The sequence below is a fragment of the Ceratosolen solmsi genome, unplaced genomic scaffold (genome assembly GCF_000503995.2).
Source record: "Ceratosolen solmsi marchali unplaced genomic scaffold, CerSol_1.0 scaffold12, whole genome shotgun sequence".
Classification (NCBI taxonomy): domain Eukaryota; kingdom Metazoa; phylum Arthropoda; class Insecta; order Hymenoptera; family Agaonidae; genus Ceratosolen; species Ceratosolen solmsi.
The window spans coordinates 275,136-298,491 of record NW_011948456.1 but is presented as its reverse complement, the minus strand read 5'-3'; the positions used below and the strand labels follow the sequence as shown (position 1 = coordinate 298,491).

The window sequence follows — 23,356 nt, the reverse complement described above, 5'->3', positions numbered from 1 at the left end:
TCATTAATTTGTACGCGTTCGCGCGCATACTATAAAGTGCTATATACTATAAATGTATTTCAAAACCGTCCAGTATAGTATCTTAATGTAATTTCATAATCTCACTGTACTCAATACAAATTAATAATATGCTTTTATGATTTTCTAAATTTCGTAAATCATAATGACTTTTGTTTACAATATTAGAAGAGAAATATAATAAAATAATAAATATATAATCATAATTAATTTATTTTAAAAATAATATTTTATAATATATTATGTTTATATAGTTTCATTATATATATATATATATATATATATATAATATAAAATATAATTTCATTATATATAATATTTATATAGTTTCATCCATATGGCTTAAAATTATAGAAAACTAATTATTTTATTATAATATCGTTATATAATTGATCGTTTTTTACTATTACACTTAATGATACTATAATATGTCTTTACTATTATGAAATTTTATTTTCTTATACGCATGGGTTGCACTATATCAACAAATATTTATGTCAATAGTTTTTATATAGTATTTTATATTCTTTCTTCTAAATTTATATTCTTGATTCTTTTCTCAAATTAAGTAGTCTAATAGATTAAATAGGAATAATAATATTTAATTAATACATATTTTTTATATAAGAATATTGAATTTTATTAATTATCATATGAGCATATATATTTTTTCAACAGATCCTTAGATGAATTTAATACATCAGTTTTCAGGAATATAAGAATTTAAAACGTCTGAATAATTTTAAATTTCCATGGAATAAAAAAACACATATTGGTACATTAAATATACAACATAATAATTATACATTGATAATAATATAAATGTATTCTAGTTAAAACAAATTAATAAATATGAATTTTCTAACAATAAGTTTTATTTATTTAATCACTATATAATTTGATCTTTAAACATATTTTATTTAAAATTGAAAATAAAATAAAATAAATGACAGTAGATGAAATAGAATTAATATATTCTTTTAATTAAAACTTAGGAACTATGATAGTAGCTTAAAAGAACGTATAATATTGTACATTTTATTACAATATATTTTCAGTAGCAGTACAATAAGTTCAAAATTTATATTTGTAAGATTTTTACATATTTTAAAAAATTTAGTACAATTTTAAATATAGTTTTATTATTAATTTAAAATTAATGTTAATTTTTATAAACCTTTTTATTTATCATATTATACATCATATTCTAGTATTTATGAACTATTTATTCAATAAAATTATTAAATTTAAATAATTAAATTTTTTTTTTTTAAATATAGCATTTTAAATTTTACATTACATTTGTGAAATAATTTCTAAAAGCAACTAATTTTTAAAAACCTTTTAAAATAAAAATTTTTTGTAGTATTTGCATAGTCTGAGATTTGGAGATCTATAAGTTAATATTTAACAATATATTTTGTTTAAATAATTTTGATTACTTATTCCAAAAAAAAATGTTTACATTTGAAGTAGTATATTTTTCTATAGATTGACAATAATCAATTTGAAAACTATAGTTAATATTTTAGATAGAATGATAAACTATTACCGAATTATTCTTTAAATAATGAAAGTTCATTTATCATTTTTAAAAATATATTTTTAGGTAATAAAAAAAAGAGTGATTATAAAAAGAACATATAATCAATTAAATTTTTATGAAAATTTTAATCAATTAAAAACATTACTTTCAAACTTTTGATGAAATTCTAGTTTTCAAAATTAAATATTTAAGTATAAACGTTTTTAATACACCATTAAAAATAAAAATTTTATTTTATAACATTTGTGACTAAGTAAACATTTGATTGTTAATTTTTGTCGAAACTGAAGTGTGTAAAGACGAGCGAGTTTGATGAAACACCAGTAATTCAGCAACTGTAATAGCGACTCGAACGACACCACGACCTCCTTCAAGAATATCGCTAGCACAGCACATTAGATTCTAAAAAAAGACAAAGAAATAAGAATTCAAGTACCCTTTAAAAAAATTATACCTAAATTTCTTAATACTCTCTTTTAACATCGATATCAATAAAACTTGTTATTTTTTAAAATAAAATATTTATATAACTAAAATTATCAGTTAATAAATATTTAAAAATAGCTTTATAAGAAATATTATATTTTTACTGTATTTTATGGTATAGTAATACTATTAGAATATGAATAAGACCAAATTATTTATTTAGCTATTTACATTTTAAAATATACAAGAAACGTTATTTGCTCTAAATAAATGTAGTGCAAATTTTGTATTAAATTTTAACTTTTTTTTTTAAATTGAAAACTATAAATAATAATTTATTATAATTTATTTGACATCAAAGTATAATGTATTTAATAAATACGTGCATTAAAAATTAAAAAATAAAAATTTTACAAAGAATTCTTGTAAAATAAACTGTTATGTATAAATGATATATACAATCACAGGTTATTATCTTAGTTTATCAAAAAGTTATTAAAATTATATATATATTTTCTACTTTATAAAAGTAAATAACATTTTGCTAATTATTTATTATATTATTATAATAATTATTAATATATTACGATTTAACTACACGTATAACTAATACAATTTTATATTAGTAGATAATCAGTGCATTACATTTCACATTATTTACATGTATATAATAAATATTAATTATATTGGTTTATTAAATGGCATCGATAAAAATCAAATTTTAAACTTTATTTAAATTCTATCAAAAATGAAATAAAACAATATTATTTACAAAAATATTAAAATGATTTAAGACATGAAAAATATAGCTATAATTTATTTCAATTTCTACATAAAAATATTTATATAAAAATAAAATTATTTGCTTAAATTAACTTTCAAATAATTTTTAGTTTAACAGCATTTGAATTAAGTATTTTTTCCTCGCTATAAGTTAATACAGATAGTTGTAATTATAAGGTTTATACAATTTATATAATTATTTATTTAAAACGAATGAAATAAATTATATAAAAAAAATTTTTAAGTTTCTTTTTAATTCTCATTTATATGTATAAATTTTCCAAATATGAAAGATATAATAAAAATCACTTTTATTAAATTATTATAAATAAAATTAACTTTGAAAATTTCACTGGTGAATATATACATATATCTATATGGTTCAACTGCTAAAAACTAGAGAAGCTATTGTACTAAGATGTTATATACTAAGATATTATAAAAAAATATATAAAAAATTATATTCTAATAAATAAAGAAGTAACAATTGTATGTTTCTTTTTTATCTTAGCTTTTATCAAAATACAAGATAGATTATGTGTCTTACACAATTGAATATTCATCTCCAGCTTGATTTCGGGTTAGTCATCAATATTTATAATTTATTTTATTTTTATTTTAGATATAAAACTGGTTTTTATATACTATTTTTAAACTTCTTTTAATCAGGAATTGGATAGAAATACAGCAGAATCAAAGTGGAAATGAATGTAGTAAAAAGCACTATACAAAGAGTGTGATCTTCAATCATTCGTATTGAACCTGCATTCAGTTCTTGAAAATTATCTTCTGTATTAAGAATTAATGCGGAAACGATACGACCAAGTGCTTCCAGCCCATAAATTTCCATATAACCCACATCCATGATTGCATCCGCATCCATTAACACCTCCTGTAACCAACAGCGATACTACTCAGTCCCGTGATTTGATAATTTGTTATCATATGCTTCTTATTATGTAATTACATTGAAATACATAAATAATGTGCGCTATTATTTTTAACAAATTAAATATGCTGTACTTTTTTAATTAAATAATAAAATTATATTTTTGAAGATCGATCTTTCTTAATTAAAAACGTTACTTCTATAAAATTGTTAAAAAAAGATTTGAGATAGAATTAGTTAATAACTTTACTATCTATTGTATTTTTTCATAAGACAATTTATTTCAAAATGAATTTATATTTAAAATCCGAGTAATTCAAAATTATATTCCATTTAAATATAAAAAATAACCGATATTTAATTAATTAATAAAGCAGAACATAATTGATAATTTCAAAAATTTAATCATTAACTAGACACATAAACATTCACTATTCTTTAAAATTTATGTGTCAATATTGATTTTTGTTAATAAATATAAATTTTTGTACAAATATTTAAGTAGCTTAGCTGAGATCATTTTAGAATTAAATTAGAAAATTATTTTCTACAAAAATCATTTTCTGATAATTTTACATAATTTTTTTAATTGAAAGCAACACAAAAGCAATATTAAATACAAGCACATGCAAAGAAATTTTTTGTTTTCAAAGAATGAGATCGACCCTTCAACCATTAATTATTTTTCGTAATGTTTAATAACTTTTAATCCACCCATTATTAAAAAACATTGATTACATTATAATTAAAACCGACTATAAGTAGGGACTGACTAGTAGTTGTTGGATACATCATTTTATATAATGGATTAAATATTATAAATGTCAGGTTCAAATATTTTACAATCCATTAGAGATAAAGTAATGAATAAATATAATTAAAAAAATATAAAATAATTTCCTTAAATTTTTATCTTTTCCAGTATTGATTTGTATTTTTGTTACTTACCTCTTGAAATTACATAAAAATAGTACTATATTGTAAAATATTAATTTTGCTTTATATATTATTTAATTATAAATATTATCAAAACATAGTATAAAAAATTACGATTTATTATTAAATTACGGTTATTTATGAATAAATCATAATCTAGAAAATTTGTAAATAGTAATAATCATGCAAGAAAAAATTATTGATATAATACATTCTAGGAAGCACATAATTATTATCAATAAAATTTTACCCCATTGACACCAATTTGTCTGCAAGCTTCTAAGAAATTATCTACGTTTCTTCTACATCTTGCCATTGTAAGTTTAGGCTAAAATCATAAGTTATTAATTTATTTAATACTTTGGATTCAAGTCAGTAATATTGTAACTTACAACTGCTGGTGATGGTACATGAATACTTGCTACTGATCGAGGTCTAACATGATTTGCTAAATGACAAAGAACTACACCATCTGCTAATGCAGGAGCCAAATTTTCAGGAAGAGCCATTTTTAATCTTGTTTCTATTTGCTATAAAATATTTAAAATATATAATTTAATTTCATACTATTATATTTAGTTTTATATTACAAATATTTCTATTGCTTAAAAATAATATTTACATTTCGTAATTGTTTAATTAAATCAGCTTCTTCCTTGGCACGCTCAAATTCCCTTTTCATAGTAAATGAATACTTTTCGGAAGAATTTATATTCCAAGTAATATTACAAGAATTCGAACTGGGATAATTTCTATTTACGCCTATCAAAAATAAAAATGTATTAAACTCAAAATTTACAATTATTAAATTACAATCATCTTTAAATTTTTCAATATCTTGTGCAAACAAAAAATTTGTACAATAACTATTTAATTTTTTAACTAATTTTTATACTGTTATCTAATGATTTCATATTCAATAAAGGAAAAAGGTTAATTTGATTAAGTTTTAGTTTAATCAACCTTCAACTTTAATAATTTCAATATGAACAACTCCCTTTATATTAAAAAAAATATTTTATATGCCATATGCTGTCCTTATATATAGTATATGCTGCTTACTAAAACTTCAATCACTTTGGAAACTTAATAAATCAATAATTCAAAATCTGTAATTTTTTAAAAATGTTTTATTTATACAAATTATTCTTAAAGATTCATTAAGAATTACCATTGAAACACAATAAAAAAAAGATTAAATAACTAAACTTTTATGCTCAAAATCATAATAAAAAAAAAATTTAATTCATTCAATTATAGAAATTCCAAATAAACTATTTTTATTTCAAAGTTTATTTAAATTATATATGAATTAGTATTATTCGTTTCAAATTAAACATGCAAAAAAGTTTAAAATTTTCAGAACAATAAAAGCTATTAAATATACAATAATGTTATTGTAATCTCACAATCCAATTGAAAAGGATTGTGAAAAAGAAATTTTTTAATATCTACTGATACTGTTTCTGAAATTGTTTTTAAAAAACTCAATTGTAATTAGCATATACAAAATCTATATTAAGAATTTGAAAAGAAGCATCTAAACTCCAGTTTTATATTGTTTAAAAAATAAATTAAATACCTATCTTTAAATAAATCAATGAAAAAATATTGGTTAACAATATATTTAGAATATCACATTCTTGATTCAATGTATTAAGATAATTTAAGAATTACTTTCCACATGTCCCACTGTTGCTTTCACAAACTTCGGTACACAGTCAGAATTTACATTTCCAAATAAAATACTGCTGGATTTTTTTATTGGTGCACATGGTTTATTATATAGTGTTTCATAATTTTCACTTTGATTACCATTAATATTGGTATTATTTGGAAAATTAATTCGAGAGGGAGTTACTTTATGTACTGGCCTTTTATTTGCATTCTCTTCATTGAAAATTTGTTTACCAGATAAGACAATAGTACTAGATGAATACGTTCCATCACTTTGAGCACGACTACCATATTGTGTTATTTGTTCCTTAGATTTATATACATTTAGACCTTCATTTACTCTTTGTTGTCTTAAGGCTTCTTTATATTCTCTATAAAGAAAATCCAAAATGTTATTACCTTTTATATAACTATATAAATTAACTATAATTATAAATATAATATAATTAAAAGTCAATTAAAAATTAGATAATGATAAGCCGGGTTTCAAACTAAAATATAATACAAACAAAGGAGTTTGATATAGTAGATATAAAAAACAAATATAATTACTTGTATGTCTGAATATGATTCAGGGTCCTTCTTTTTTCCCCATTAACAAGTGGTAATGATCGTTGAATTTGTGATATAGTTTTGATCGAAGTACTTTGTTCTGGAGTTTCTAATCTTGAAGTTTCCACCTGACTGTAAGATATACAAAAATAAAATGCAATAATTATGTCAAGAATTTTATAAATTTAATACTACCAAAAGCTATGAAAACTTAATGTTCTGTATATGATATAAAAGAAGAAAATTGCATTGCCTAATTACTTACGCAATTTTAATAAAAAAGAATACCTTATAGGTGTTATTGATATTTGATGAATTGTTAATAAAGATTTTTCAAAATCACTTCCATCTTCAGAAATACCTTGTTCTAATTTTTTTTTTCCCATCTGATCTTGAAATATGGTCTATAAAACGTATAATAAATTCTTTTTGTACATTTAAAATAAATGTCTAAATTCATAAAAAAATATCTTTATTAATACAATATTATTATATTTAGAAATTCTTGGAGATTTTCTTCAAGTCCATAACTTACATTGATACTTAAACATAATGAGTTAAATCAGTAGTTACATACAAATTAAATTAATAGAAATCTAAGAGCGATTTTCATACAATAAAGACAACAAATTCTTTAATGTACAAGTTATATATAAAAAATTAACCTTTCCTAAGTCATCTTCTAAAGATGAATTTTCTCCAGGAGATATTGTACTAGGTGTTGAAGTACCACTACAAGGACCATTAATCTCAGTTTCATGTGAAAGAGTAATAGAAAGTGGTAAACATTCTTTTTGAAAAATACCATGAACTTCACAACCGTGAGTCTGTAAGCAAGAATGAAGAATCATGGTGGATACGATTAATGAATATAATAAGGTTTCATATACATAATTGTATACACAATTCATATATATTTTATTTTAAACATTTATCTATTATAATGCAGTAATTGAACACAATACTAGAAAATTTATTTTACTATTATTATACAACTTTTTATTACTACACACCACATACATACAACCTTATACAATTCAAATATGAAAATAAATTATAATTTATAAATTTTAAATCTATAAATTTAATCATTTTATTCATTCATATATTTTATTGAACAAATTAATGCTGGAATAGTTGACAGGTAGATAAACTCCAGATCCTTTAAGCAAGTAAAAAAATGAATATTAAAGTAATAAGACTAACCATATTATTAAATTCTTGAGACCAACGTTTATCAAACACATCGCTTGTATTATAACCACTGTCAATATTACATCGCCGATGTGAGCGCGTACCTAATGTTGCATGCCCTCTTGTTTCAAAAGGACTTCGTCTTATGCGCCCACTTCGAGTTCGTTCATGTTTTACTGCTTGTCTCTCCAGGTACTTAAAAATGTGTGTTCGTCCGCGTGTACACAACTAAAATGTAATTTCATTCCAATTATTCAATACTTGATTAAAAAAATAGTCATTTGTTATCTATATTTTAAAATTCTGATATTTATAATGATTTTCATTAAAATTCTTGAAATCTTAACTTATTAATAAACCATCAATAATTTGTAGTTTGTAGAAGTATATAATTGTTTCTTAAACAAAAATATATTTAATTAATTTTCAACTTTTAATTCTTATAAACTTATTTCAATTTCCTATAGTTAAATTAAATATTTACTAAATAATTGAATTATAAAAACAAAATAGGGAATAAAATTAGTTTAATTAAAACAATAATCTTTTTATCATATCGAGACATATTTTTTTAATATACAAACGACTACGCAAGACTATAGTTCAAATTGATGGTTTTTCTTCCTTGTATTAATCAGTACAAGGTATATTTATTGAATTGATAATAGTTTCATTCAATGTTTAATATACAGCTTGATTGATGAAAATCATTAATTTAAGGTTATTAAATCTTTACAATAATAAAATAAATAGAATTAAATTTATATTATTTATAATAACAACCAATTTTATATAAAATGTATATTTGTATATCATTTATTGATTATTGACAAATCTCTAGTTTAATACCAATCATAGATATATACATAGATATATACATATATTTTTGAAGGAGCTTATCAATGATTTCAATTTAACTCTTACTATTGAAGTAATTCACTGTTACAGATATGTTCGGATTAATCCTTGCTATCTGTGTTAATGATTAGTTATAAAAAATATCAAGTTATTAATATTGATGTACCTAGCATATCTGACTTTACATTGTTATTTAACGGGCTTACATATTACAGGTTTTAGTATTAAAAATTTTTTATTTCTTTAGTTCTTACCCTTTGAGTTTACTAAACTCAATTACTTAGATTTATTTGTTGAATTTATAGATTTAGCAATGCAATTACAGTATATAAATCAATGTAGTAAATATTTATTTAAGTTTCATGTAAAAATGTGTATCACACAATGCTATAATTTTTTTCTAAATAAGTTTAATACATTTTGTGTCAAAATTTAGTAATTTTCAAAATTAATTTTTTAACGAATTATCATAGCACTGTGTTTACTGTAGAATCAAATACGTTCTAAGAAAACACCGTTATATTTTAAGTTTTTACATCCTGTTTCCTATCTGCTTTTATTAGGCTAATTAAAAAATATAAGTTCATAACTAATTTAATAATGAAACTTTACAAAAAATGTATTATACTACTAAATTCCCGTTTTTTTAATTTTCGATTTAGGAAACTTTTCGATTAAATCTCATGCTCATTAATTATTTGTTTACTAAAAAATATATGAATTTAATACAGTAAAAAAAATATTTAAACTTTATAATACTTTTAATAATCTCAAGTTACTACAAAATATTGATACAGTAGCATAATTTACACTCGATCTAAATTACGTATCACTTTACTTAAACTTTAACAAATTTAAATTTCATTTCTTTTATAAAAAAATACCATTATCTGAATAACCTCGGAAAAGTCATTTCTCTTTTCTTTATCCACGTGACTGCCAATATTAGGCTATGAACGGTTGAAAAAATTTATTCATGTGCCATAAACGAAAATATTCTATCTATGACTGAGTCGAAATAGTAATGCAATTGGCATTTGATAATTGTATTTCCATTTTTATAATTTATCAACAATAAACTACGTAACAATTATAGTATTCCTTGCTTTTCTTAATAATTAAATATATTATAGCGACTAACTACATTAATTATTTTAATTCTATACTCGTTTTAATTATTCTATAATTGTATATTCTTACAGTCATTTTCGGTATTTCTATAAAAATAATAAATAATTACAATATAAATATTTAAAAATACTATCAGATTTTAACCGTTTACTAAATCATTTGAAGGATTCAATGTAGATAATGTTTTAATTGTATTATTTACTTCTGAGAAATATATTAGTATATGAGTTTTCCATTGATTAGCTACTAAATAATGCTATTTATTAAAATAGTAGTTCAATTTATGATTTAAAATACTATTTTTTATTTAATAATTCTATAGATCACTTGAAAGTTGGCACTTAAATCCATAGGTCTTCACATCCTTATCCATCGGTAATGTCCTTATTAATTTTTTTATTTAGTTATTCCGTTTTTAATTTCTCTTTCTCACCTTTTAAAGATATTAAATATTTGTATATAAATTCCTCTATATTACGTACTTTATACGTACATCGTACTTATCATACTCTACGTACGTCGTAGCAACATCCGGAATGTTAGACCGTATATTTTTAATAAGTAAACAATAGAATTCTCGAAAAATTGTCACGAATGATTAAAATTTGAGAGGCTAAGATATTGTTGTAGAGATTCTACATAATTAATTTCCATTTATTATATATGATTTATTTTTAGTTATTATGGAAATAATATAAAATAACAAAACTACTGAATAACAAAAAATTAAAAAAATTAACTTAACACCAATTATAATCAACAAAAATTTTAGTATTTTCTAAAATCCTGGAATTCTTCTTTACTTTATATTGACTTTATATTGATTTTAAATCAATATTATCCATCTTTATGTATTTTTTAATACATAGATATATATCATTTTTATTATAAATATTTCTATAGATTATATACATAGTGTTATTATTATATTTCTTTCATTTTTAATTTTTTCCTTAATTCTTAAATTTATTTTGTTTCGAAATATTTCCATGTATATTTTTTTAATTATTTATAATTTATAACTGTCATTTATAATAATTATAATGAACCATTAATAGTAGATGTTGATCAATCAGTAATCGTAGTATTCGATTTAAAAGATTTACATTTTTATTATTATTATATATTTAATTAAACATTAAATAATTTCTTGATATGATAAACAAAAAAAATTTTTAAGTGATTTATTTAAGATAAAATAACATATATCTACATTGAATTGTAATATCAATATGAAGAAAATCAAACTATCAGAATCTATTATTACTAATTATTTTTGCCGTTTTATCAACTGATGCAATATCTAGTTATACTATTGGCACATTTAAAACGATTCAACTATCAAGTAGATCTATTATCTACTATTTTAAAGTTCATAAATCATATATTTGTTGACAGTTTTAATAATCTTTAGTCTTTTTTATATTTAATAAAATATCTTGGAATGTCAATAAATTCTTGCAGATTTAGCATTAATAGTATTTATTAAATTTTTTAATTATTACGTTTTTAACCAAATTGTTAAATTTATTTGTACGATTTTTTAATTTCATCAAATATTGTCATTAAAAACCTATTATTTAAAAAAATTTTTTTTGATGGTCATTAAAGTTCATAATTTAATTAAGTTTTAAAAAAATATAAAATATAATTATAATTATATATCAATCAATACATTGTGTAAATAAATTTTATGAAAATTTGTAAATAAATAATCATATAATTTTTAATCAAGAAACAAACTAATACGTGTATAAAATATTGTTATAAAATAATACACGTATTTAACAGAAATTTAGAACAATGTATATTTAATAAGCTGTTTTCGGTATATAATCTTATAAGTAAAAAGTACATTATTACCGTTGCAGGTGGTGAAGTCAATGGATTATCTAAAAGTTGAAGGTCCACCAAACTCTTCATTTTTCTAAGTTCATTAGGTAAAATAGATATTCGATTTCCACTAATATCGAGTTTTACCAGTTTTAAGTATGTCAATTCTAAATAGAAGAAACCCAAAAGATAAAAATGCAATATAAATACATTAAAAATGAAGTTCTATATCAAATATTAAATAGTATACAGAGCTTTATATATTTATATATTTAATAAATAGTATTAGCTTACAAAACTCAAAATAAAAATAATTTGTAAATAATAAAATGAAAAATTAAATATTAACTTTATTTTCATTATGTTGAGATCGGATGAAAAACCAAGACATCAATTCATTTCATTTAATTAAAGAAGTCAACCATTGATATAGTAAGACTAAACAATCTAGTTCTGTCGGTTACAGAGAAAAACTACTTTTGGCAAAGTTCAATATAACCAAACAATCTAATAAATAATTTAAATAAATATATGAACATCATATTCATACTTCTAATATCACTTTGAAATGTATTGCTTCCTGCAAAGTATATAAAATGTTTAATTTATCAAACGTGAGAGAATAAGATACCCAAATGGAACGTACCAATTTTTATATTTGCACTAAAAGATCAACCAGGAAGGCTATAATTGACCACTTTAAAAATTCTGTGTAAATCGAGTATCTAGTATGACTTATCGTTTTTGATATAAAAATACTTGTAAAAAAAGACAAAAAGAAAAATACCTTGGTAATCACCTGCTAACAACTATCCATTTGCATGACATGTTCTGACAGAACAGCCCGATGTTCAAGTATATTAACTAAGATTAAGACCACGTTTAGTTCTTTAAAAATTCAAAACTATGATTTGGTTACATAAAAATATGCCGACAGTTTACGAACATTGATAAATTTGAATTGTCATAACTCTAAAAAGAAATAGAAAGCTTAAACTTAGTTTTTCATTATACAGTTTAATATAATTCTAATTTTGATGTGCTGTATATTATGCTGTTTTCAAAAGAGCATTTACCCTATAAAATATCCCAATAATCACAATGAAAAAAAACTTAAAATTAAGAGTCTATATATATATATATATATATATATATATATATTCAATACTATTAAAACTTGGAGTTTTTTTTAAATCTAAAACAAACTGCAAAACAAGACTACCAGCTTACATATAATATTTTTATTATAATACACAACAAATACAGTTTTACAGTAGTCTCAATTTTTTTGTTACAAAACCATCATTCAGTCCATTATACTATTAACATAAGTTATTCTTTCTATTGAGATAGTTGATATCTCAACTGAGATACTAGCAGTTTCTTTCATGAATTAAACGATTGTTTCATCATATTTGTAGACGTTTAGAATTGTATCTAAGATTCGTATAGATAATAATTTGTCTAGTGTAAATTAATGCACAAAATTTTATTTTTTATTCATTGTAAATATTGTATTTGATAATCGCATTTAAAGTACTTCAGGCTTTCATATAACATTTTTTGCTTCATTAATGGACGCGATTATTTCGAATAACGATTTGACGAACAATTAAATACGAAATAGTAACAATAAACTATGTTTTATAGTATTAATGATTTTATAAGTTAAAATATTTTTAAATTAAATATATTAATTAGATTTCACTGAAAATTGACGAATATCAATATATGAATGATTATTAATGTAATATTTAAAATATACTATTTTAAAACACGAACAAGAAATTTAAGAAAGAAAGCCCAGTTGGTTTAACTGAATGGCTCTCCTATTTAATTAAAATAACAAGAAATTCTTCAGTAAAACAAATATAATAACCTAATATATTTGTATGCGAATAACATGTCGCATAGAAAGTTGCCTTAACTATAGAGAACAAGAAAAACTACAGAACAAGATATTATCAAAAACGGAAACTTTAACCATGTTGGTCAATATGGAATCTCCGTGAAATAACTAGAAGATTGAAATTCCAAAATCAACATCGGTACAAGGTCCTGATTAAATAAAATGCTGTTCAGTACTGGAATCGATCTACTGTTACATCGATAAATTTATAATATTACGTTTCGACCTATGGCAGAAATCAAATAAAAACCGGCCTGTGAAACAATGAAATATAAAACAGTTCTTTTAAGGACTACAAGAAAAATTTATTGGAAGTTGTGCCATCTATTTTTCATAAAATTATAAAAAAAATCGATTAAATAGTTTATTACTATATTTTATGAAAATGTCTATATATATATATATCCTAACTTATAAATCACAATATAATTTAATAATAATAATAATAATAATAATAATAATAATAATAATATATATCTTCATATTTTTATTTATAATGTCAAATTTGAATATAAAATAAATCTAATAAAACTTTAATCTACACTGAATATGGCATTTTTTATACTAAATTATGATATCACTATAATAATAATTATTAAAATATTATCAGTATTATTTAAAAAATTTATGTTAATATAAAAAAAGGAAAATTCTAAAAACATTACCAATAGGAATGTACACTAAAAAATTACTACGAAGATTAAGACATCGGAGTCGAGGAAGATCGCCCACACGTAAGCGCAGACTCGTTATTTCATTACAACCAGCGTCAAGCTCTGCAAGAGCTGACATTCTTCCCAATTCTTCTGGCAACGAAACAAGCCTGTTGTGGGAGACCAAAAGGGTCTGCAAAGGTAGTTGACAAATTTCTCGTGGTAATGTTGTCATTTGATTACGACTGCGAAAATTAAAATAAATTAATGAACTAAGTAAATAAATTGAATAAATAAAATATATAAATTTACTAATATAAATAAAATTAATATGTTAACTAAATAAATAAAATAAATAAATTAACTAAATAAATAGAACAAACAAATTAGCTAAATAAATAGAATAAATAAGTTCACTAAATAAATACAAATTTAATAATGGTAGTCTGTTACGTTTATTATTATTTTGATAGTGAAGCATCTAATTTTACATTATCCTTAATTTTTGTATTTTTTGAAATCAAAATAATATTTAAAAATAAAACGCTGTTTCGAAAAAATACAATAGTATGGTAGAAAGAGAAAAATAAAGAATTACAGATTTTTCATTAAAATTAGAAATAACGTTTATATTTTTATCAAAAGAACATATAAACGAATTAAGTATTATTTTTATTGTATGCTTAGCTTATATACATATTAAAACAAAAATAGGATCCAAATTCTCAAAAATTTGACAAAAAAACTGTATTCATAAGAATCAATCAAAATGAAAATAAATATTAAAATGATGTTCACAAAGATTTGACTTTCAAAAAATGACTACAGTAACAAAATCACACAGTAATTTACCTGAGATCAAGATAGCTTAACGACTGGAGCATCGTTACCGTTTCTGGTATTACTTTTATTGCATTATGATATAGATGTAGTTTTTCAAGGAAAGGAAACTCTGTTATTTCTTCTGGTAATTCCATAAAACGATTTTTCGACAGGTCTATAATAAAAGTTGAAAAGATTCATTCTTATATTATCAATATCGAAATATTCTTCACGAAATAATCATAAATATTTATCAATTAATTTAATTAATGATTTTATTCATTACTGTAATAGTAAATGAATGAAATTAAAAATGGATAAAATTACATAAGCTACATTTACTTCGTAATATATATCACTGGTTAATGACAAAATAAGAAAGTGTGCTCGAAGCAAAATATTATAAATATAGAAAAAATCAAAAATCAAAAATACTGAGATAGTCTTTAAACCAAATAAAATTAATCAAAGACCCTAATAGGATATATTTTCCAGTTACGCTTTACATTATTTTTATAATCTATATGTTTTTCCTAATATCATTATTGAAATAAAATTAAAATAATTTTGGTTCAATTAAGAGACTAGGTAATTCTTTCACATCCAGAAATCCAGTTTAAAGCTTTTTAATACTTTTTTTATTACAAAATTTGTTGCACTAGATTAATTAAAAATTTATAATTTATTTTGAAAATATGGAAAATTAATAATATATTTTGTTCAATCAAACGTAACAAAAAATTCAAAAATTAGTTTTCATTACAAAATTATAACTCAGTAGATATGCATGAGCTTCAAAACATTTTTATATTAAATTTATTAAATGTCGGTAATTTTCATTTTATCTAAAGTAGTAATAATTAAACCATTTTTATTAAACCATCAAACCAATAAACGTTAATTTATATAACATTATTATATTCCATTTTCTATTATATTCCAGTTTCCTAAATTTCGTATGTTATATTTACAGAAATTGTTTAAATATTTATTAGGAAACTTATTTTCAATTTTATATAATTTTAGTAGCTAGTATTTGTGTTAAATAGTAATGTCTACTTTTTTATGTAACGCAGATATATCGGTGCAGCTTTATATAACAATATAATTAATTTATTTTATAATGCATTTGTAACTATCTTTAAGATTTTTTATTTAAAATCAACGACAATGGTAATGTTATGGATTGAAAAAGTTGAAAAGTTAAATACAAAAGTGGGAGAGGTATGAGCGCGTAATTCAATTGTTTATAAACAATAGCCAACGAACTTCCAAGGCTACTGGCGCCTAATAACTAGCGCTATAATATTTAAGGGCTGCGCTTCACGCGCAGCGCCGAGTCTTTGTCCCAGTCTAATCTAGTAACAATTACACAGTCATTATAACGGGCGCACTATTTAATCTTCAAGCTTCTCTCTACAGTCATCACTCACTGTAGCGGTACACGTACGTAATGCTCAACTAGTAAACAATCTAATAAACCAATAGTCACGCCTCATTATCAGAATCTGTTAATTAAACTTAAGACTAATAACGCGCTAGTGCTAACATAAATTGAGAGTGAAAATATCGAAATCATACTACACATATTAACGGATCACACCGAAGACTAAGGCAGCAGAAAACCGGCCCCCTTTAGAAAGCTTTGATACGACAGAGACAGCTCTTACGCAGCTACACTATAGCAGCAGCGACCCATTTTCGCTTAGATGACTTCGATACAACAGTGGCGGCTCTCACGCATACTACGACTGCATCGACTCCTCACACCACGGAGAGGATACACACTCTCCTCAGCACATAACACAATTGAAGAAACTCACTTACACCTTCATTCATACGCTTCATGATCATTAATGATTTATTATATTATTATATTTAATAAAAGAAAAGACAAGAAACACTACAAGTAGTATTGAATTATTGCATTGTCCCTTCCACTTGCCAGCAACGCCTCCACCCACCATCAAAGGGAGGTTTTAAGTCTGAATTTATTGTTTGTTAAAATACGATTCCAATATAGCAACGAACGAAGAAGAAAAGAGTCTTGTTGAACTAGTGCTAGTTCAACTTCTTGAAACTAGTGCTAGTCATATCTGTGAAAGTCGAACTCGTCTGCAGGAATTCGTGCAAGGTATATTATTATTGCTGGCCAGCTATCGATATTACTCATACTTGTCGTAAACCCTCGCCTATTTCTCGTGACCGTTCCCTGGCCTACGTCAAACCTATCGTATTTATTAATAGACCCGGTCTAATTCTCGTTAGCAGGGCGAGACCTTACCGATCATGCCACCCGGGACAAACGTTTCATGATCATTCGCGGCCCACGTCTACTGTATCAGAAAGGCCCTCCGACTTTATTATTATCAGACCGCTAAAGAGGGCGCCGATCCTGACAGTAGATCCCTGCCTAAGTCTAAAGTTAGTACTGCGAGACATTACCGGTCACGCCACAACAAAGTGGTTTTGATCAAACCAAAAAAGAGGGTGACAACTATTCGTAATAATCCCCACCACCGCCACGAGCCGAATATCACTTAGTTTATTCCAATGTCGAGTCAAACGCCTAATCAGTTGCGAGCCGAATCTCGCTTGGTATGATTCGAGCGTCGCCGTAAGCGTCGAAGCTCCGCGAGCCGACTAATGCCCAATATAATTCAAGCGTGACTCACACGACACATGACGGTCGAATAAGAAAGACTCCGTTGATTTATACGCTAGAACCCGGAATTATTACCTTACGAAGCTTGCACTCCCAGACGATGTTTCGACTTAATAATCAGCTGTCTAGTCACTACATTCGACAATTCTCATCACAATTAAGAATACCCACAATACTGTAAAAAATACTTAAATAGAGGTCACTAAAACCAATTGTGTTTGCTCTGAGTCGATGCATTAACCCCTCACCTATCCCCTCTCCCATCACCGTTAAACCGGTGGTACGGTTTAATCCACCCGCCGTGTTCTGCTATCATACTGGTGGCTGGAATTCCAAACAGTATTCAATGACTGACTTAAATTTATTTGATGTTTTTTAAATAAAGAGCAAAACAAAATATTCGAGTTTGTATTGCTTTGTACATTGTTTTGTATCATACATAAACATAACATTTTCTAATGGTATTCTTGAGTACTTCAAAGAGAGTATCGTATAATGTACCATATAAAAAATAGTTTTTATTATTTCAAAGCTTATAATACTTATCCTTAAAATTAACATAACAGCATTGTTATAAATAAAACATTGTGTTAACAGTAATTTGACGGAGTTCGAATGCTAATAAATTTTCTTTTAGAATAACTATTATCTATCAAACAATTATTAAGTATGTACAATCAAATTCCTATCATTTACGTGCAAACAAAATACTTTGTGTCACAAAATGATTCACTTGTGTGTGCTAACATACCGATTATGTACTTTCACCTAAATAATTGAGGTAGTCGAAAAATATTTCTTAGTTTTATTCATGTTCTAACTTCAGCGACAAAAACATAGTTCCTAAAATTTTTAAAGAGTTGAGGCTGCTAGTATATTTATCTATAATGACATGTTGTTGCCATTAACTCTATTATCAATATAAAATTCCAAATGGAATTAGCACCCTATTGATACCCAAGAAATTTAATGTATCCTAATTAATAACTTCACTATACCTGCCGATAATGATACTTCACTCCAATATTTTTAATACTAGACATAATCTCATCTAGTTAATAGACTAAAGAAACTCAGCAAAGACTTGATATAGTGTAAAATGTACGCACTTTTGTAAATACATGGGTCATACTTGGAAATAAAAATGCATCGCTGCAATTACAAAAAAATTAATAATAGTATCGGGTAACATATTCTTCGACATCTAGCTAAATCGGCTTAAACTACTTCATTAACACTTAGTGAATTTCGATGACAAATCTTCGAACACACAATTACAACACATCAAATTAAAGGAGCTAATTTGATTTGAGCTTATCAATGCAAATTATGTTTATGCTATATTATATTAGAGATATACCCATAGTGCAATAATTTGCTTGATTTAATATATCGGACTCTCAATGTAGTTCTATTGTATTACAATTAAGATTCTTTGATACCAAGCAATATCTATTCCATTTGACTCATACAGATAACTTTCAAAGAGCATTCTGCTTGTATAATCGAAAATATTTTCAAAATCCTACTGAGAATACTCATCATATTCTTCATTCCATAGGAAACTCGCATGAATCGAATTCATTTTTGACAGACTATTATAAAAATATTAACATCCTCGGAATGAGAGATCTATACGTTGGTCGGCAGTATTTTATGTACTAAGTTCAATGCATAAACCACTACAGACGCTGTACATAAATCCACACTGTCAACAGACTATTATTAGTAGCGTTTACATTATATATTGTATTGACCATTAATTTTTAATTACTATTATCATTTTTTTGTACATAACTCATTATAAATACTAGTTATTATTAAAATAAGAATAATATATATAGTAACTTATTTGATAATTATTAACAATTAGTGAAATATTTATATTCATTTGTAATGAAAAATTACATTATTCCATCTATACCTATTAAAATATATCACGTATTATTCTAATGTATAGTTGGTGTTTAGAATTAGACTATGGCCACCAGTTTCCTGATGGGAGAAAAGTGTGGGTAAGTGGAAGGAGTAACGCTTCAATTCAGTATTTAATACATTTGCTTTTCGTGCTTGTTATTGTGTTTATTTTACAACTACAATATAATGATTCTACGTTGATCATGAGAATCGTTGAGATCTTGCCGTTCCTTGGTTGTTGTCCTGTCGTGTTAGCATGCACTACTTATAGAGGTAGGTCTTCAATCTCCGGATCCTCTTGTTGCAGTACGCTTGATGGTGAGGTAATACACTGAGAAATGAGAGGTCGTAAATCTCTTGACACTTGTTCGTGTAGTGCCACGTGGTGGTAATCTGATTGCTGGTCTCCTCCAAGATGTCTTGTGATATGGGAGGGTGAGAAAATGGTTCGATACCTTGATGTAGCGTCGGATGGTGTTGCTTGTTCTGACTTATGGAAGCGACTACTTGAAAGAATGTGCGATTGCACCGAGTATGAGAAAGACCTGCAATAGCTTCGTGCTCTGGGCACTGTGTATGAAATTCTACCTAATATGAAACTGTTACTAGTAGCTTCTATAGCGGCATAAACACATTTGGCGAAAACATGCCATTAAGCATCCGACGAAAACAAGTCATAAACACAGTTGGCGAGAACAAGTCATAAAGACGGCTGGATGACACATACCGAGATGTTTCACTCAAAAACCGCGCTACATCTAACCTTTACCACTCTTACGGTACATAGCGCGCATGATCATGAAATTTACTTACGACGATACTAGGATGGAGAGGAAAGAGCGCGTCAAGAAGTTCCCACCATGGAGGGGATTCGAGTAAGACCCGCTCTCATTGGAGCCTCCATCATGAAAAAGATGTACTGATGGGAGACGCCACCACTTAAGAGGCATTCTGATTGGAGACGCTATAAATGACAGGAATGCTATGATTGGAGACGCCAAAAAGGAGCGAATTCTCAAAAACGACCGCATGGCCGAGAGAATGCTTTTAAAAGAAGATGCCGGCAAGGCACAGCCGCTTTTCGGCTAAGAACAGCTAAGTAAACGTACACAGACAATCAGAAGGAACTAAAACCAGATAATAACACTGAAATTGTTCAACTCATAACAAGTGTAAGATAAATAAACATATACTCTCAGCAGTGCAAGAGAAGGAAAAGGGAACAAGGAATAATAGTTCGGACAGAATACATAATCATAACTTACAAGGAGCTGCTCAAGGCAAATTCAGTTCAATACGAGACATAGCCAGCAAAATACAACGTACAAAACTAAGAGGTAAAAAGTTCCATTCCGAATTAATGAATAATTATAAAGGGCCGTACGCGGCCAAATCTGCATACAAGAATTAAGCGCCACTAGGACAACCTGCAGAGCCTAATAAGAAAGCAAATTCAAGCCACCGCCATATAGACGACCAGAAAAGTTACGACCTTCTACCTATACATGCAACGCATATTAGTGCTCCGTGGCAATAGTAAATAAAGCATCAACTAACCAAAATATTCAAACATCAAATTAAGAATTATTATAACACAATTTATTATTGAATAGATAATTATTGAATAGATGCACTACCCTGTCCACTAGCTCGCAATCCTCCCACCAACTATCTAGGAGTTTTCCTCTAACTATATATATTTAGCCCTCCTAAACCGGTAATCTATTTTTAGACATTATCAATTACTTAAAATTTTAATTAGAAATTTATATTGCAAAAAAATTTATAAAATAAATTTATTCTAATATTTAAGCTTATAAATAAATTTATAATATTATTTCAAAAAATATATAAAATAGTATTCATAAAAAAAAAGATTTTTGTCTGTGAGTAATAAAAAAAAAAAATTTACTAGTTAAAACATTTGGATTGAATTTCCCAATATATAGAATATAAAATACGCATCCAATTAATTATATCAAGCTTTTAATTGTTAATAATTATATACTTTGGATCTATTCAAAACATTCTATATAAAACAAAATTTGATTTTAATTTTCAAAACTACTTTTTCAATTATTTCAAATCAATTATATCAATTATATAAATAAATCTACTTAAAACTAATATAAATTTATGTTTAATTGAAATTGTATATATTACAATTTTTAATATTTAATGAAACATAAATTTATAATCGATTTTGTAAAATTTGCATTTCATTAATCTTACATATAATTTATAATTTTATAAATACTCAGCTATACAAATATACCAAGTTACGTATGTACACAAAACAAAAATATCAAACTTTTATAAAATAGTATAAAAAAAAATGTATATACATAAATACCTATTTATATTATGAAACAATTTTCTTTAAAGCTTATACTAATGAGAATCAATATTATATTAGTGTTATAAAAAATTTAATGGATGCTGTATAAAGTATTAATTAGGAAACAAAATCGAATTTAATATATATATTTATATAGACTATACAAAAAATATAAAAATATAAATATAAAAATTGAATTATTAAATATAATTAAATTATTTAGACAAGAAATATTTTTATAAAAATTTTAGACAAATATTTTTTTGAATAAGACTATATTAAAAATATTTTTAATAAAGAAAATATTTTATAAATTAGTATAAGGCAATCGAATAAATGAATTTTTACATCTAAATTTTCATATATCCTTTATAAAGCTAATTTTAATTTTTATCTTACTAATTTTTTCAATAACTATTATTTATTAAAATTGTAGCTGTTTAAATTATAAGATATTTCGTTATAAAAATGAAAGAAATATAAATTTTGTATAAATTTTATTTAATTTTTCAATTAGTATATTACATAGTTAAATTTTTATTTCATTTGTAGTTTTCTATACATAAAAAATATATAAAGATCACAGAATTTAATTGTCAGTAAAAATATGTAAATGACATTATATATATTACTTAATAAAAATTATATCCCTAGAATTCTATTACATAAAAAAAAATGATAAATTCTATTGTCAGTAAAAAGTGTAAATATATGTAATTTAATCAATAAATCAAGATTATACGTTAATATTATAGAAATTAAATATAAAATGAAAAAATGTACACATATAAATAATATTAATAAAAATACTTACCTGCTAATACAGTGTCTTTAAGATTATATTTAATAGAACCAAGAGCTTTGCCTACTTTTGGAAAGTCTTTCAGCTTTCGACCACTCAACTTGAGTTCGCCACTATGGTGAGCCTCTTCAAGTATTCGTTCAAGACTCCTAGTGAGTTGTTTTTGTATATGTCCACTCATGATTTACCTAACTACAATAATATTACATAATTTCTCTTTGTTCAGTTTATTATTATAAATGTTTCACAATTTTCTATTGATAGTTGTAAACATATACATTACTTTCATAATCATTCAAAATATTCAATAATAATATTCAAGATTTAAGATATTGTCAACCATATAATAGAAGACTAACTTACAATTGAACGAAGAATATTGAATACTGTTTGTGCACATGCGCATT

At 24.5% G+C, this 23,356-nt stretch overlaps 1 protein-coding gene across 1 annotated transcript; it reads right to left on the bottom strand.

Moving 5' to 3' along the window:
- Positions 1 to 1,891: 1,891 nt before the first annotated feature.
- Lrch (Leucine-rich-repeats and calponin homology domain protein) lies at positions 1,892 to 23,186 on the bottom strand. The gene is made up of 14 exons (XM_011505339.1): positions 22,962 to 23,186; positions 15,258 to 15,402; positions 14,418 to 14,650; positions 11,874 to 12,010; positions 8,034 to 8,249; positions 7,493 to 7,654; positions 7,116 to 7,231; positions 6,828 to 6,959; positions 6,276 to 6,646; positions 5,221 to 5,360; positions 4,991 to 5,128; positions 4,849 to 4,926; positions 3,321 to 3,665; positions 1,892 to 1,966 (listed from the first exon to the last, which is right to left on the bottom strand). The coding sequence occupies exons 1-13, from the start codon at positions 23,128 to 23,130 to the stop codon at positions 3,435 to 3,437; spliced, it is 2,268 nt and encodes a 755-aa protein (XP_011503641.1). The 5' UTR covers positions 23,131 to 23,186; the 3' UTR covers positions 1,892 to 1,966; positions 3,321 to 3,434.
- Between the last annotated feature and the right edge of the window lie 170 nt (positions 23,187 to 23,356).